Below are 17,903 nucleotides of genomic sequence, written 5' to 3' on the forward strand. Positions count from 1 at the left end.
CGAGCAGGGTAGGAAGAGAGAGACCAGGAAGATAGAGAATCCCAAGCAGGCTCCACGATGTCAGCACAGAGCCAGCCCAACGCAGGGCTTGAACCCACAAACCATAATGTAAAACATGATCTGAGCCAAAATCAAGAGTCCGACACTCAACGGACTGAGCCACGCAGGTGCCCCTTCCTAATTAATCTAATGCATGGTTTGGGAAATCTCTGCTTTAGTTAGTAAATTCTCCTAGCGCCAGTGAGTTCAAAATGCATTCATTCAATAAATATTTATTAAAAGCCTATTATGTAGAGGTCCTACTAGGTACCAGAAGATAGAGCAAGGAGAAAACAAAGTCCTTTTTCTCACGGCCTTTACATTCCTCAGGGGGAGACAGTAAACAAACATAAAATACCTTTTAACTTCCAAAACCTTTCAATGAACACACAACTTCCTCATTTCTTTATTTATCCCCTTGTTAATCAAGCAGAGCTCTGGGCCAGCTAAATCATTAATATGATGCAAGTGTCCTCGATGAATGGGTGCATCCCCTTTATTAGATACACAGCTCGGTATAGCCACCAGGTTCACAGCTTCAGACTTCCTGGAGGGCTTACACAATGAGACTGTATTCCCAGACTTCAGTATTAAGAAGTCAAAGCTCTTTATTATCCCTTTCAAAACCAAAAAGCAGTAACAGACTAAGCAGTTCTTGAGCACAAATATGTGCTATAAAAACAGAGATCAGCTTACCTGAGCAAAAGCCAAGTTCAGCACCGTTTCAGAGGCCAAGTACTGTAACCGGTACTCCTTGGAGAGGGCCAGAGCCTGCAGGAGCACAGGCAGCGCGATGGTAGGGGAGGAAGACCGCCAGTATAGCTCGGCCACAGACAGCAGGACACTGCCCACAAAGAGGAAGACATGGGATGAGAAGATCCAGCACAAAGGACCACCTGTAGGAAATGTTCAAGGGACTTCCCTTACCTGATCACCATTTCTGTATTCCTGATTTTCTGACAATGAATCAACAATTTTTGCAAAAGCTTGTGCGCCTCTGACATTTGGTTCTGAGCTTGTAGTACAATTGCTTTTCTGACACAGAAACAAAATAAACAAATGGTTATGCTGATATTTTACCAGGGTTGCAAGTATAGTCACTTTCAGGGTTACAATCTCTACTTCCTCAATTAGACTGTAAATCTCCCAAGGGGAAGAACTTTGCCTGATACAATTTTTGTTAAAAGAGGAGAAAAAAAAGTGTGCGTGTGTGTGTGTGTAAACACGTGTGTATTCACCCCTCCCGGCACCCCCCCACACACACACACACAAGAAAAACACAAGTCTGGAATTACAGATATTAGAATGTTTGTGATTTTCTCTGGGTGATACTTATTTTCTCCCTATTACTCATCTGTATTTTCTAATTTCCTGTAATAAATAGGAAAAAAAAGTTTTTTCCTAAGCTAAAGTTAATAAATTAATCCACACAAAAATAAGAATAAAGCCATTTAAGAACTACCTTATTCTGGGGCTGGAATCTTCAAAGTTTCTTACCTGTATACACCCTCTATGCTGTTAAGAGCTGTGATTCCTGTAACAAGTGAATCAGCCAAATGGTATTTGCCATCATTCATTGCTCTGTCAAACTGTATTTTTTGATCACATAGCATCCATAGCTAATAAGAAAAAAAAAATTGAGGACAAAATGCAAGTGTTCACCTCGTTATTCAACAGATATAAAAATATTTCAGCATTTTTGAGATTTAAAAATTTTTTATAAATATTTCAAGGATGTAAAAAAGCCCTAAGAATAAAGTAACAAACACATGTGTGCCAATCACCAACTTTGTCAAAACACAACATTTTGATTTGCTTCAGGTATTACTGCATACTAACGAAGTCTTTTGCAAATTCCATTCCTCTCTTTCTTTATCCAAAGTAAGCACCTGGGGCACCTGGGTGTCTCAGTTGTTAAGTGTCTGACTTCAGCTCAGGTCATGATCTAATGGTTTGTGAGTTTGAGTCCCGCATTGGGTAAACACGAGCCCCGCTTCTCTCTCTCTCTCCCTCTCCCTCTCTCTGTCTCTCTCTATGTCTCTCTCTGCCCCTCCTGGGATTCTCTCTTTCTCTGCCCCTTGCTCACTGGCGCCTTCTTTTTCTCTCTCTCAAAAACAAACAAATAAATAAATAAAACCAAAGTAAGCACCTGATTTGGTGTTTATCATTCCCACTCATGTTTTTATACTATTACAGCATATATTCTTACCCTTAAACAATATATAGTATGATCTTGTAGGTTTTCAAATTTTGCAGAAAGTAAATACCGCTGTACTTTATGTATCCTTTGACAACTTGCTCTTAAGCTCAACAGTATTTTTCTGGGACTTACACATGTTTTTGTGTGTGTGTGTGTGTGTGTGTGTGTGTGTGTGTGTGTGTGTGTTTTATTCAATATGAAATTTATTGCCAAATTGGTTTCCATACAACACCCAGTGCTCATCCCAACAGGTGCCCTCCTCAATGTCCATCACCCACTTTCCCCTCCCTCCCACCCCCCAGACTTACACATGTTAATACAAGTAGCTCTAGTTCATCCTTTCCACTAACGAATAGTTCTCAATTATACGAATATCTGTTCTCACAATGATGAGTATTTAGGTAGTGCCAATTTTTCACTCTTCTGAACAATGCTGCAATCAACATTCTCATGTATCTCTGCTGGTGCAAGAGTTTATGTCAGGTCTACAGCAAGCAGTGGAAACACGGGTGGAGGACATACACAACTTCAATTCAATACAGTGCCCATTTGTTCTTCAAGTGGGTTATACCAATTTATACTTCCCACCAGTAATATCCTTGCCAACACTTGGTACTGTCAGATATTCTACCTTTGGCCAATATGATAGGTATGAAATATCTCATTACTGTTGTCTGGTATTTCCCTGACTGCCAGCCAGGCTGAGCATCTTATCATATACCTACTGGCCATATGTTTTTTCTGTGAACTGTGAATTGCCTTTTTTTTTTCTTCAACAGCTAGAACTGTCACCAAAACTGTTCCATTGCATTAGCACTGCCACAGAACCACCTTAATTCTTTCGTTCCTACATCATCCTTAGGTGATATCATCTCCCATCTTCTATCTTATGTGCAGACCACCTTCCCAGCTGGGCACTTTGAATTCAGATCATAGCCTGCTGAAGGCAGCGATGAGGCCCAAGCACACTTCACATGCAGAGGGGCACCCACACTATAGCTAATGACACGGAGCCAACAACCTGTGGGAGTGGCAGCCTCAGTGACCAGCACTAGGAGACTCCCAGGCCATGGTCTCTTAAGATTTCAAATTCTCTAATCCATTGAAGACTAAACTTGGAAAGGGAGGGAAGAAGAAGGGGCTCCTGTAACAGGTTTCTCAGCCCCATTAGAGATAGATAAAGTGCAATAACGAACACAGGGCCTGGGACTGCTTTATAAAATTAATTCAATTCCCTCTGGGCACAACATCTTCCCAAAGGTTATTTAATTCTGGGAGGAAGAGATTAGAGTTGCCAAGTAAGAGACACAGCACCAAACTGAGACCTAATTCTTGATCTGTCCATGGACATGGATGATTTTCTTTTCTTATTTCCACACAGTTAGAGATATAAGGAATACAAACTTAAAACTATGAAGACAGAGAGAAAAAAAGTTCCCTAAATAAATCTTTAAATCTTGTATCAGAGTTTATTTTTCTGCCTTCTTTTTTTTTTTTTTAATATTTGCTTATTTTTGAGAGAGGGAGAGGGAGAGAGCGAGTGAGCGCACGTGTGCATGCATGCAAGTGGGGGAGGGGCAGAGAGAGGGAGACACAGAATCCCAAGCAGGCTCCAGGCTCTGAGCTGTCGGCACAGAGCCCAACATGGGGCTCAAACTCAAGAACTGTGAGATCATGACCTGAGCCAAAGTCAAACACTTAACCAACTGAGCCACCCATGCATCCCTCTGCCTTCTTTTTATTTTTTTAAAGTTTATTTATTTATTTTGGGGGGGGGGGGGCAAGTGTGGGAGAGGCAGACAGGGAGAGAGAGAATCCCAAGCAGCCCCTGTGCTATCAGCATGGAGCCCGATGCGGGGCTCAATCCCACAAATCCTGAGATCATGACCTGAGCCAAAATCAAGAGTCAAACACTCAAATGACTAAGCCACCCAGGCGCCCATTCTCTGCCTTGCACAGAGCTTAGAGGCTGGTATGCATCTATATTGACCTCAATGTACAGATGACACAGAAAGGAACCAAGACACAAAAAACCGAGAGGAAGCCTTAAAATATTCCACTCTGACAACAATACAGTAAAAACGGTCTCCTCAGAAACAAATCGGATGCCATGCAAAAGTTAGATTACCTGGGCATGCTGACTATTCGGCGGGAATCGTTCCTTCAAGTGCTTCAACACTTCTGAAGCTGCAGCAAAACAGCCCTAAATGGAAACACACGAACTGATGAACACACCTGTGTTGAAACTACATCTGCTACACCACTCATAGGATGTTGCTATGATTCACCTGCTTGTGGTACAGCACCCTAGAAGACATGAAGCAGAGACTGTCATACATCAGGGGGTCATTTTTTTTTTTTTTTAGGTTCTAGTATATTTTGTTCATTAAATTTTTTTTTTAATTTTTTTTAACGCTTATTCATTTTTGAGAGAGAGGGAGAGACAGAGAGTGGGTGGGGGAGGGGCAGAGAAAGAGGGAAGCACAGAGTCTGAAGCAGGGTCCAAGCTCTGGGCTGTCAGCACAGAGCCCGACATGGGGCTTGAACTCACCAACCGTGAGAATATGACCTGAGCCAAAGTTGGATATTTAACTGATGAGCCACTCCCTAATTTTTTTTTTTTTAATTACACATGTAATGAATGTATGTTCACTCTAGGAAAAAAACTTACAAAATACATGTAAACAATAAGAAAAAGGCCAATTTTAATTTCACCAAAGATAATCACAGGAATGTTTGGGCACATATCCTTCTAAACTTCTCTTATGCACATAAATAAAAACATACACATATTCTAAAAAAAAGGCATACATACTATTTTTGTAAATTACCTAGAACACTGTTTACTACATGGTAGGCATATTTTTTGACTGAATCAATCTTTCCAGTGTTAACAAATACAAAGTTATATCATCATAGTATTTTATTAGGTAAATGAACTATGATACATCTAAATGACCTCCTAGTTTGGGATAGTTCGGTCGTTTCTAATTTTTTCCATTTTAAGGATGCTACAGCGAATATCCTGGTGCACACACCTTTGTGTAACTGTCCACTTGTCCAGTCCTTTCCTTAGGATAAGACCTTTGAAGTGGAACTGGCTGGTCAAATGGTAGGCACTCCTAAGCCCTTTGATACACATTGCTAAATTACCCTCCGGAAATGTACCGAGAACTTTCATAACAGCCTTCTATGTCTTTCTCCTACCACAATTTTTAAGCGTTGCCTATTTGATTGGTGAAACTAGTATTTCACTGTATTAACATGAATTTCTTTAATGACTAGATTGAAAATTTTTCATGTTCTCTGGTCATTTATATTTTTTCTGTGAATACATATTCATCTTTTTTTATACCCTTATGTTCCTGCAATGTTTCTTATTGACTCCAAAAGCTTTTCAATGTGTCCTAATCCTTTGATTAGATGCTATACCTTCTGTCTACATAGAAGCTCAGTTAGACCAAAAGTGAACTTTCATTTGAAGTAAATTAAGTAGAAATTACACTGAATTATAATACAACGTCAATAATCTTTTTATTCTTAGGACTTTTAACTGGCCAGTCTTGCCAATGATTTCCATTGACTGCCAGAGGGAGGTGGGCATGTGGATCGAGGTGGGTTGTCAAAACTTTAGGCCAAGTAGAGAGACACACCTTGCAGTATCCCCCAAACACCCCCACTGCGACCTGCCTCTCCTTAGGCTGGAAGAAGAATACCAGATGGTCTAGAATCACACAAAAAGAGCAAGAGGCTGGCTGTCTTAGTACTTCCTCTGAATTACAGAAGGAAGGTCAGGAACAGCAATTCAGACCCTGTAACTTTTTTGTAGGTTCACTCACGCCCAAGTCATGGCCATACCAAAGTACAACAGCACCCAGTTTATTTGGAGGTCAATTTCAGAACACAATTCAAAGCACACATAAAGGAAATAAAAGAGCAAATGGAGACTCATGATAAAGCTGTCTTCTCCACAGTTGGCCAACTCAATTTCACAGGTGCCTCCCTAACATGTATAATTAAAAATGTGACAATCATCAGCCCTGTGGGTACAGCTACCTGGTTGATGTTCTAATCTAGAAAAGTCTTTCCAAGACGGATTGAGGAGAAGGTGGGAGGAGACTGAATTGAAATTAAGAAGCCACTGCCTAGGAGCCCTGGGTGGCTCAGTCGGTTAAGCATCTGACTACGGCTCAGGTCATGATCTCACGGCTCATAGGTTCAAGCCCCACATAGGGCTCCATGTGGACAGCGCAGAGCCTGGAGCCTGCTTCGGATTCTGTATCTCCCTCTCTCTCTGCCCCTCCCCCACTCACGATCTGTTTCTCTCTCTCTCTCTCAAAAACAAAGAAACATTAATAAAACTTTTTTTAAAAAAGAAGAAGCCACTGCCTATGTTGTAGCTGTGCAATACTAAAGTTTCCCAACACATCCTGGCCACTGGAGCCAGGCAATGATGGGTCAGCAGGTTTTTCACATAAGCCTAGGGATATAAGGGAGATGAAGATGGAAATACTAATACAGATCCAACAGCAAGAAAAATCCCCCAGGAAGAACGATAGACGTCTAATAATTGGCCTTGGAGAAAGCTTCAGGGTTTAGACATTGAGCCAAGACCAAGATTTTTTTAAGTAGATTTTCAGGCCAGAAGAAAAAAAAAATCATTTCTATCCTACATAACTCAAAGGGAATTGAAAGGAAGTTATCCACTGTGTAAGGCTGGGGTTGGTGGGGAGAATCTGACTCCAAATAGCCATACGGGAAAACTTAAAGTGGTGTGTGAATTATATCTCAATGAAGTTGTTGGGGAAAAAATGTCGCACGAGGCTCATACCAAATACTTAACTAAAGGTTCACCGACTCATTCATTACCAGTTGCTCCACTTAACCATGGTACCAGGAGAGGAAAAGAGATGTTAAAGAGGTTCCAGTGTCATTAAGCGGGTGGGGGAGAACCAAGAGTGAGATGAACGTGCAGATTCCTGGGGAAAGCAAATGGCAAGTGCAGCTAGCTGGCAGCTGTTTTGCTGTCAGAAAGTGTGGGTGATGCTTCCCAGGTGCAGGAAGAAGGCAGCTGATGAAGGTGCATGTGGGACCCATCAGCCAGAGTCCATCCATCCCCTTTGTCTCCAGAGATACTGAAAGGATAGTAAAATGCTAAAATAAGTTTAGTGGAGGGAAGTATTTATAGACTTCTGAAAGGGTGGACACCATCCATAGATCCTCAGGCTGCAGATTAGGGAATACTGAGTGCTATCATACAACCTAACAATAATGGACGCCACAGAGAAGTGGAGAAATGTTATATGATCAAGGAAATGTACTTGTAGCCAAGGCAGTGTTTACTGAGATACAGCGCTTGGGTAAGAGGTTTCCCTGGCTCCTTTCCCATGAAAGGAGACATTTTGGAGCAAAGGAGAGAGAAAGCCTAGAGCAGCATGACAAACCCTTTAATCAATCCCCTATAAACACAATCCTGTAAAATTACAAGGTTACATCCAATTCCCACCGTCCTTTTTAGGAGCCAATCAGACTTGGGCTGGAGACTTAACATTAACTGGTGTAGATATAGGACTTAGCTCCCTGGATCTCAGTTTCTTGTTCTGTGAAATAGGGAGACTAATAAGGCTGAGAATAATGGTGCTATTATAAGTAAGATAATACAAGTAAAAAACCAAGCACAGGGCCTGGCACAGAACAAAGGTACATGAAACATTAGCTATTATCATTTCAGCAATACTTCTACTATGCTTTCGCAGCTCCTATAAACATACATAGCTCTACTACCTTAAGTTTCAAAGACTCCTTTTTATTCCAAGTGTGACATAAAAACAGCTGACCTCTTATTCTCCTTGCCGATGCCACAAGAGATCCCAAGTTTAACAAGCTTTGTAGACTCCACACCCAGTCCATCTCCATTGACGGGATTTTACCCTTTCTGCCCCCTGCATCCAACCAGACCTGTCCAAGACATACCCAGTGCTTTTCCCCAGCAGCAGAGGAAAGAAACGGCAGAACTCCCACTGCTCCGGGAGCACGGAGGCCCAGCCACCAGCCTACCTGCTCTGCGTGCAGCTCTGCGAGGTGGCAGAGGGCGACGGCAAACGACTCTGTGTTGTTCTGCTGCACACCCGCATTCACCGCCTCCAGGCTGTTCATGCTCAGCAACATCTGGGCTTGCTGCAGCGCCATGGTGCTGGGCGAGGACACGGGAAGGAATTCCCTTCAGTCGAGAGCCCCAGGCTCCCCTCAGCCACACCCCACAACTACTTGAGTGGGAATGGAAGGGAGCTAAGGCCCTCTGCAGGCTCTGGCTTCATGGGAGCAGCTGCCTCCCACCGCCCGCCCTCCTGCCCTCAGCATAGGGAAAGCAGAAAAGCACCCTGGGTGTGCAGCCCCAAAGGAAACATGGAGAGGTTATGGTACAACCGGAAGTTCCAAGCCGTAGACCCCCCAACTGCCTCTAATTTTCCCTGTGGTCACAGCGTGTTAATTAGTTTTCACGGATAAATTCAGACCCGATGCCATCCTGGCACCATCTGCTCTGGCAATGCAAGCAGTGGCCAGTGTTCGCAGCTGTCTCAGAGCGCATCATGCCAAAAAATCATCTCGAGCACAAAAACAAGACTGCTGAAGGAGGCACTTCCTTTCATTAGCAATTCCTAGAAAGAGCAGACTGTCTAGGTGGGAGGTGAGGTAGTGACAGGGCTCCAGGATTAAAAACCTCGTTCAAGAAGTTGATTTCCAAGCTAAAGGAGGCCAAATGGAAAATTAAACCTGGGACTAGAGACACTTCAGAGAACACACCTTGGCTAACGGGAAGCCCAATCTGAGCAAATGTGGCTCATGCCTCCCATGGACAGGAAGCGACATTCCAGAGATTCCCATCCCAGATCACAGGGGCATGGTGCTTGGAGCCAGACCACCTGGGTCTCAGCCTTGGCTCTGTCACTTGCTAATGACATCTGTGATCTTGGGCAGATCAGATGTGTGAACCTGAGAGCTCAATGACCAGTGACCTCACAGAGCAGTTGGGAGGAGTAAATATGAATGAGCATAGGGAAGAACTCTACAAAGTTTGTGCAAAGTATAAAGTGTTTTAAAACTATGGGGCGCCTGGGTGGCGCAGTCGGTTGAGCCTCCGACTTCAGCCAGGTCACGATCTCGCAGTCCGTGAGTTCGAGCCCCGCGTCAGGCTCTGGGCTGATGGCTCAGAGCCTGGAGGCTGTTTCCGATTCTGTGTCTCCCTCTCTCTCTGCCCCTCCCCCGTTCATGCTCTGTCTCTCTCTCTGTCCCAAAAATAAATAAACGTTGAAAACTATAAGCATTTTCTTTAATCCCCTGCACGAACAACTTTCATCAAAGGCGGAAATGACTTGCCCGTTTGGCCTTTCATAGAACCACTCTGCTAGCTTCTGCTCATAGCTGGAAGGATGGCCCCTTCGGCCTAGACAGCCGGCTTGAAGACCCACCTGCGGCCATAGAGTCTCCAGATGGCTGTTTTCTGTGCAATGCTGATATCGATGAGCTCTGACAGGCTGTGTTTCCAGTGCAGGAGGTCAGAGTCCTTAAGGGCATCCATCAGTTTGTTTGCCGTCTTCCCAGCAAAAGCCCTCTGCTGAACAAGGGACTGGATTCCCAGGGAGGCAAGGTACTAAGGAGACAGATGTACCCATGATGAAAGGTAGAGATTACATGACAGAATTTGTTTTGCTCTTCAGAAATTTGGCATATTTCACGTTTCAGCACATGTAAACCGACAGCATTATTTAAAAGGAAAGTATCTACAGCCTGACCCTAACCCATATGAAATGTGCTCCCGAAAAACTGGAGCTGGAAGAGAGGCGGATGGTAGACCTGGAAGAGCCAGGGCTTTGACATAAAAGGGGCTTGGACTTAAACACTTTCTCTGCTATTTATTCTGTGACCTAAGGGTCAGTTAGCTTCTTAGCCAGCCTCAGCTTCCTCATCTGCAAAATGGGTATCGACCCTATCATAAAAAAATATTCTAAGAATTAAAATAAAACAGTATGTGTCAAACAGTGCTGGGAACATTATGGAGTAGGAGACTTTTTAAAGGATGCCTATTATGAGCATAATTATCTTTTCATTAATTTCTGGTATAATTTTCAAAGATGAAAGCACAATTTTAAAAAGTCAGCTTAGGGGCACCTGGGTGGCTCATTCGGTTAAACATCAGACTCTTGATTTCAGCTCAGGTCACAACCTCACAGTCTGTGGGATGGAGCCCTGCATCGGGCTCTGCGCACAGAGCTTGCTTGGGATTCTCTCCCTCTTTCTCTGCTCCTCCCCAGCTCATGCTCTCTCTCTCTCTCTCTCACACACACACTCTCTCTCAAAACAAATAAATAAACTTAAAAAAAAAAGTCAGCTTAAATTCATAACAAAAAATTGTACTTAAGATGTCTATCACTTATTTTAAGGGGCATCTTACTTTTATCATTATATTCAATTCTGTACATACAAGTTTCCTTTCCCAAAATGAGTCAAACGGACAATTTACAGATTTTAAAAGCATATACAGTGTGTCAACTATAATTTTAAGAAAACATATACATTAAATTATTACACATATTACTTTCAGTTCTTCTGGACCTTGCTGCAAACCTCATGAGACGGAATGCTTAAGCAGCCTCACTACCCTTCGTGCTTGTAGCTGTCAGCAGATGTTTTTGAGACAGAAGAAGGTTCTTTGAGGAACAGTAATCTAGATTCTGACCGTCATTACTACTACATGTGTGGAAACTATGCCATTTAATTGCCCCTGAGTATTTGTCACCAAGGACTAAAACTCAGGTCCTTCCCTGTCACTCAAAATAAGAAAGGACAAATGTGCCTGTCAGGTTTACTGGCTCCTGGCTTTATTTGCTTTTGGAACAAGGATCAGCAAACATGTTCTATAAAGGGCCAGGTAGTAAATAATTTAGGTTTTGCAGGCCACATTTGGTCTCTGTCACATATTCTTATTTGTTGTTGTTGTTGTTTTTACCCGCAACTATTTAAAAATGTAAAACCCATTCTTAGCTTGAGGGACATATAAAAGCAGGCAGCAAGCCAGATTTGGCCCATGGGCTGAAGAGTTTGCCAACCCCTGATTTAAAAATAAACCTTTCCTGGGGCGCCTGGGTGGCGCAGTCGGTTAAGCGTCCGACTTCAGCCAGGTCACGATCTCGCGGTCCATGAGCTCGAGCCCCGCGTCGGGCTCTGGGCTGATGGCTCCGAGCCTGGAGCCTGTTTCCGATTCTGTGTCTCCCTCTCTCTCTGCCCCTCCCCGTTCATGCTCTGTCTCTCTCTGTCCCAAAAATAAATAAAAAACGTTGAAAAAGAAATTTAAAAAAATAAATAAATAAAAAATAAACCTTTCCTGAAATTTTTCTAAGTAAATATGTGGAAGTCAATGTTGATCAATAAACTAAATAAGGACGTCATCAAATTGATAAGTAGAACTTTTATAGATGTTATTAAGATAAAGGGAGCAGAGAGAAACCCATCAAATAGAATTTAGTGATTTCATTAATAATTAAGGTCATATGAAACTACCAAGAATAAAACCACACCATTTATTTAAATAATCTCACAGGGAGATGAGCCTTACCGGTAACCCAAAGTGTACTGCCTTCTTCACAGAATGCTCTAGCAGAACATAGCTATCGGATCTCTTCTGCCCCAGGACATACAGCCAGCTCTGGTAAGAGAAATCATCAGGATATATCCTAACTATGATAATGCTTAACGTTCTGTTCAAATATCAGTGTGGTTATAAGAAAGATTCAACAAGAGAACAGACAAATCCTCTAAAATTCTCTTTCATGAAGTATGAACCTAAATGAAAACCATTGAACACATTAAAACTGTCAGACTGAAATAAACAAACCACTGATCTTCACCTCTGACAGCAGTGAGTGGCAAGTGTACCAGGGGGGGGGAAAAAAAATGAAGCCCCCATATGGCCTTTAATTGAGAAATCGGGATTCTCAGGGACTGTTCAATGAAGTCTGTGTTCTACCTATGCTTGGTGTTTACACTTTCACAAGAGGATGTCTCATCAAGTTACTAGGTGTTGTATTCACTTTTTTGTTAATGCCAATGTTTAATGTGTTAGCTTTGCATTAAAATCTGTAGGCAAGACATTCCCCCGCAAAGTGAAATAGAAATCATGAATTAAGAAAGATAATAATGATGGGTTGCCTTTCTGAATTCCCACAACCACCTAACTAGTTTCCCTTCATTGCTAAGGACCTTCTAACAGCAAAACAAGCCATTTCGAACGGGACCTTCAGAAGGCCAACTCAACACAGGGGCAAAACTTCCGAGACAGGAGGGGATGGCTCACCAAGCAATGCTGGAGACACACATGATCGTTGGACTCCTGGGCAATCCTAATCGCCTCTTGCAGGGCGAGCTCTGCCTGCTGACTAGAGACAGACCGAACATTAATAACTCATTAACAATCACAAACATGTTCAAGCATCTTAACAGGAAGGCATCTGTACGGTAATTCATCTGAGGTTGGAAGCTCTAACAATGACCTTATTCCCTCAGAGGCACTTCCTCCCCTAGCAGTGAGAAACATTAACAGAGGAGACAGAACATGTCCTTTCTAAGGTGGATTTCTACTACAAAGGGCAAGAAGGAAGGGCTTTTCTTGATCTCAGCTCCTAAGATTTTTATTTTAATTGTCTACCACTGGGAGGATGGACAAGGAGAGGATACAATATTTCACTTTTCACTGCACTCCCTTCTGCATTATGTGAATTTTTTTACAATGGCATTTGATAATTTTGTATTTTTTCAAAACTAGTTTTAAAAAGTATTTTGAGGATACTCACTTCTGAGATTTTTTTCCTGCTGACGTGGTTCTCCTCCATCTGGGAGATCTGAGCTAATCTCAAGATCTACAGAAATTCAGCCAACTATCCTTGGCCCTACTGAGCTGTCACCTCTGAAAACACCCACAGAAATGCAATCTGTAACCCACCTTGTAGTGTTTAATTAAATACTACTGTTAATCACTTTCTACTTGTTAATTTTATCTCTTCAACTACTTTATAGTTGCAGTTGTATATTTTATCTCTTCAACTACTTTATAGCCTGCAGAGGGTGAGCTCTTAAACTTTGGGTTTCCCAGTGGCAAGTCACAGAAAAGAAGTTCATAAACACAGGGTTACTGAAGATCTCAAAATAGAATCAATGGGTATCACTTATTTAGGAAACATTTACACAGGGGCGCCTGGGTGGCTCAGTTGGTTAAGCTGCCGACTTCGGCTCAGGTCATGATCTCGCGGTCCGTGAGTTCAAGCCCTGCGTCGGGCTCTGTGCTGACAGCTCAGAGCCTGGAGCCTGTTTCGGATTCTGTGTCTCCCTCTCTCTGACCCTCCCCCGTTCATGCTCTGTCTCTCTCTGTCTCAAAAATAAATAAACATTAAAAAAAAATAAAAAAAAAAAAAGGAAACATTTACACAAGGAATTTTCTTTCACCTCTAGCATCAGCCTCACGCAATCCATTTTAATTAGGGAGAGCTGGTGTGTTCCTCAATAACCACTTGTTTGAATAAAGAAACCAGATACATCTATCAAAAGGTAGATTCCAGGTAGATTAAAGACTGATTTAAATCTCTATTCAAACATTAAGTTAGCAGGGGTACCTGGGTGGCTCTGTCAGTTAAGTGTCTGACTTTGGCTCAGGTCATGATCTCACGGTTCGTGGGTTCGAGCCCTGTGTCGGGCTCTGTGCTGACAGCTCAGAGCCTGGAGCCTGCTTCGGATTCTGTCTCCTCTCTCTGCCCCTCCCCTGGTCATACTCTTTCTCTCTCTCTCTCTGTCAAAAATAAACATTAAAAAAAAATATATATATATATATGTGTGTGTGTATACATATATGTATATATGTGTGTGTATATATATATATAAATACATACATAAAGTTAGTAGAGCTTAGGGAGGGCTGACCTGCTACCTTATTAAACAGAGACTCACAAATTGAAGGAGTGATCTGTGCATATATCTGGAGAAGTGTCCCTTATGAAAACAACAGCACTCCCCGACCCTTTATCCTCATCTATCACCTGGATACATTACACTTATATTTAGTGTTGTTTATGGTTTATCTCCCCCACTGGCAAGCTCCATGAAAACAGGGGCTTTTTTCCCCCTCTTTTTTCACTGCTGTAACCTCAGCATCTAGAACAGCACCCAGTACACCATAGATGCTCAATAAACAACTATAACGATTTTCAAGAAGTCCCCACAATCCTATAAGCTGCGTGACAGAGATGAATACAGGCCCACAGCTCCAGTACTAGAAACAAAGAAGCAGGGACCCAAGTAAATTAATTTAGCAATTAATTTCATGCAGTTAGCTACCTATCTGTTGATAATATTGTAAATATAAAGAAATTCTGCACAACAGATTATTTGTATCTAGAATGCTAGATACAAATTTCTAAATCCTACCAGAAACTGGTCTAAACACAGAAATCGGTTAATGGTAGATACTACAAATAGTGTTGCTATTTATTATGACAACTAAAAAATGGCAGGCCCCAATTAAGAGGTCATTACAGCTGGGCAGGCAAAAAGAAGTCGACTGTCAAAAGATAACATGGAATCTCATAAAATCATGGAGTTTGGAGTAGCCTTGAACCTTCCTGAGTCCAACTATCAATGTAATGCTTAAATTCTCTCATTGACACCTCTGGTCTAGGCTTGAGCACCCCACTGGTCCTTCCTTAGAGGTTCCATGTGGAAAAACCTTATCATGAGGAAAGCACTGTCTTTCCCTCGCACATCCTAGCTCTCGTTCTTCTCCAGGAATCTAAGCTGTCTTCACATGACCTTTTACTACATGAAGATGCCAAACACGTGCTTGGCTAAATCATTTTCTCTCCAGGCTCACCATTCTCATACCCTTCCCACACTGTTCATATGACATGGCTTTGAACACCTACAAGGAGAGTGTCCCCTACACAAGCTCCAGCCTGTCAATGTCCCTTTTAAAATGAGACAATCAGAGGGGCGCCTGGGTGGCGCAGTCGGTTAAGCGTCCGACTTCAGCCAGGTTACGATCTCGCGGTTCGTGAGTTCGAGCCCCGCGTCGGGCTCTGGGCTGATGGCTCAGAGCCTGGAGCCTGTTTCCATTTCTGTGTCTCCCTCTCTCTCTGCCCCTCGCCCGTTCATGCTCTGTCTCTCTCTGTCCCAAAAATAAATAAACGTTGAAAAAAAAAATTTAAAAAAAAAATTAAAAAAAAAAAATAAAATGAGACAATCAGAAATTAACAGAGGGCCACAGAGGGCCACCTGGGTGGCTCAGTCTGTTGAGATCCGACTCTTGATTTCTGCTCAGGTCATCATCCTAGGATTGTGGGATTGAGACCCATGTCAGGCTCTGCACAGAGTGTGGGGCTTGCTTAAGATTCTCTCTCTCAGGGCTCCTGGATGGCTTGGTCGATTAAGCGTCCAACTCTTGATTTTGGCTGAGGCCATGATCTCACAGTTTCTTGAGTCTGAGCCAGAGCCCGCTTGGGATTCTCCCTCGCTCTCTGCCTCTCCCCCCTCCCCCCCAAAATAAATAAACTTTAAGTTTCTCTCTCTCCCCCTGTCCCTTCCCCTGCTCATACTCTGTCTCTCAAACTTTTTAAAAAAGTTTCTCTCTCTCCCTCTGCCCCCCTCCCCTACTCACTCTTTCTCTAAAATAAAAAAAATAATAAAAATAAAAATAAAAGAAATTAGTAGCGTTTCTGACCCATAGTGCAAGGGGTAGAAGTCTCAGCTCTTGAACTTTGGACACCATATTTACAGTAACATACCCTACAGTCTCTATTTAAAGATGCCTGTAGCAGAGACCACATTTCTCTCAAATGAGAAAAAGTCACGGGGGGCAGGGAGACTCCTTCAATGAATAATTCCCAGTTTTTTTACCCTTATTCACATTATTTCAGTTTCCAAAATAGCCCCCATGTTTTAAGGTTTTATTGACATAACTCCATTTACTAAATAATTGGGGAATTTTCCTATTTTTATTCATTAAAATCATAAGCATATCTTAACAATGGCATAAGCCAGTGTCACCTCACTGAGCTGCCTGAATTCTGTCCAAAAGCACAAATATGTGGCTTAGTGAGCCGTACAGTGTTTTATCCAGTAAAGGTACAACTTCATTTTGGCTTTTTGAAATACTGAAAATAGCTTTTGTATCCCCATCATTACCTCCAAAAATTCCTTTTGGGAATCTCTGGCCTAATGACCTAATTTCCTTTTAATTCAAAGGCTATTGTTCTTAGAAGTAAGGAAAGAGGCCATACACTAGCTAGTAATGCTCACTGGTGACACCAGGGGGCAGACTGCTTAAGGAGAAGGTCTTCATTAACTGCTGTCCATGGAACTTCCCTCTTGGGAAGTTATTGACAAGCCCAGGTAGGAGGGTATCTTTTCTTCTTCTTCTTCTTCTTCTTCTTCTTCTTCTTCTTCTTCTTCTTTCTTCTTCTTCTTTCTTCTTCCTCCTTCCTCCTTCCTCCTTCCTCCTTCCTCCTCCTCCTCCTCTTTCTTCTTCTTTTATTTTGAGAGAAAGAGTGCAAGCAGGAACCCGGCAGAGAGAAGGAGAGAGGGAACTCCAAGCAGGCTCCACTGTCAGCGCAGAACCAGTCGAGGGCTCAATCCCATCAACCATGAGATCATGACCTGAGCCAAAATCAAGGGTCCCACGCTTAACTGACTGAGCCACCCAGACGCCCCTTTTGATTTTTCAACACTGCATTTAAAACCTACATCTCCGTTAACATTTGACAGTTGATTTCTTCAGTTTCTGCAGAAACAAAAACCTATCAACTCACTAGTGACCGAAGCGGCAGTGCAGGGCGGCCAGGTTCAGCGCGGCGTATCGCAGGCTCCGGCCGTAGCCCTCTTCCCCATTACTTTTGCTTTCGGCCCCAGTAAGAATCAAGCGATCAAAATAATGAAGGAGGCTGTGTGTTGAACTGAAGACATCTTGAACCCGGAGGTTGTTTAAGTAGCTGAGATAGTGCTGAAACAAGAAACAATCCACATATTTTAAATGTTCAGCTTCCACTGGCTTGAGACTAATTCAGAGCGTCCTACTAGCTGCAAATACCCGTGTTCCTCCGCCCTCCGTGAAGACAGTTTAGCTTCATGTTTTCCCACTGGCAGGATGAAGCAAGTTCAAGATACAGTGGTTTGTTTCCTCCCTAGGAATGGGCTAGGAAGTCACCAAATGAAAAATGGGAGCCCCATTATGATCTGTGTCAGAGTTTTACGCCACATATATACCCACTATGCCACTGGTTATACTAGGACCCGAGGGTGATGGGGGGGGGGGGAACCTCACCTACCTCAGGTATTAAGGAAGACTGTAAGCTCAAATATAAAAAATTAAAAAAAAAATTTTTTTTAATTTATATTTATTTTGAGAGAGAGAGAGAGAGAGAGAGAGAGCAAGCAGGGGAGGGGCAGATAGAGAAGGAGACAGAATCCCAAGCAGGCTCCACACTGTCAGCATGGAGCCTGATGAGGCACTTGAACTATCATCTGTCAATAATTCACATCCTCAGAGAGATGATGAATGAATGGGAATAGCAACAGAAAAGGGATTGAAGAAACCCCTAATGACCCAGGGATGAGGGGGTAGGAGGGA

General features: G+C 42.7%; 1 protein-coding gene across 2 annotated transcripts in view; it reads right to left on the reverse strand.

Moving 5' to 3' along the window:
* The window catches only part of ANAPC5 (anaphase promoting complex subunit 5), a 44,124-nt gene that overhangs the window by 8,521 nt on the left and 17,700 nt on the right, over nucleotides 1-17,903 (reverse strand). For both annotated transcript variants that reach the window (XM_040444140.1, XM_040444139.1), the window contains exons 7-15: nucleotides 17,086-17,276; nucleotides 12,591-12,672; nucleotides 11,853-11,942; nucleotides 9,709-9,890; nucleotides 8,297-8,432; nucleotides 4,368-4,442; nucleotides 1,537-1,658; nucleotides 967-1,074; nucleotides 736-883 (exon numbers count right to left, since the gene is read on the reverse strand). In XM_040444140.1, the coding sequence (XP_040300074.1) occupies nucleotides 736-883; nucleotides 967-1,074; nucleotides 1,537-1,658; nucleotides 4,368-4,442; nucleotides 8,297-8,432; nucleotides 9,709-9,890; nucleotides 11,853-11,942; nucleotides 12,591-12,672; nucleotides 17,086-17,276 (1,134 nt within the window). The remainder of the gene's footprint in view (nucleotides 1-735; nucleotides 884-966; nucleotides 1,075-1,536; nucleotides 1,659-4,367; nucleotides 4,443-8,296; nucleotides 8,433-9,708; nucleotides 9,891-11,852; nucleotides 11,943-12,590; nucleotides 12,673-17,085; nucleotides 17,277-17,903) is intronic.

The sequence above is a fragment of the Herpailurus yagouaroundi genome, unplaced genomic scaffold, assembly GCF_014898765.1.
Source record: "Herpailurus yagouaroundi ecotype Mexico unplaced genomic scaffold, PumYag 191, whole genome shotgun sequence".
In the NCBI taxonomy this organism is placed as follows: Eukaryota; Metazoa; Chordata; class Mammalia; order Carnivora; family Felidae; genus Herpailurus; species Herpailurus yagouaroundi.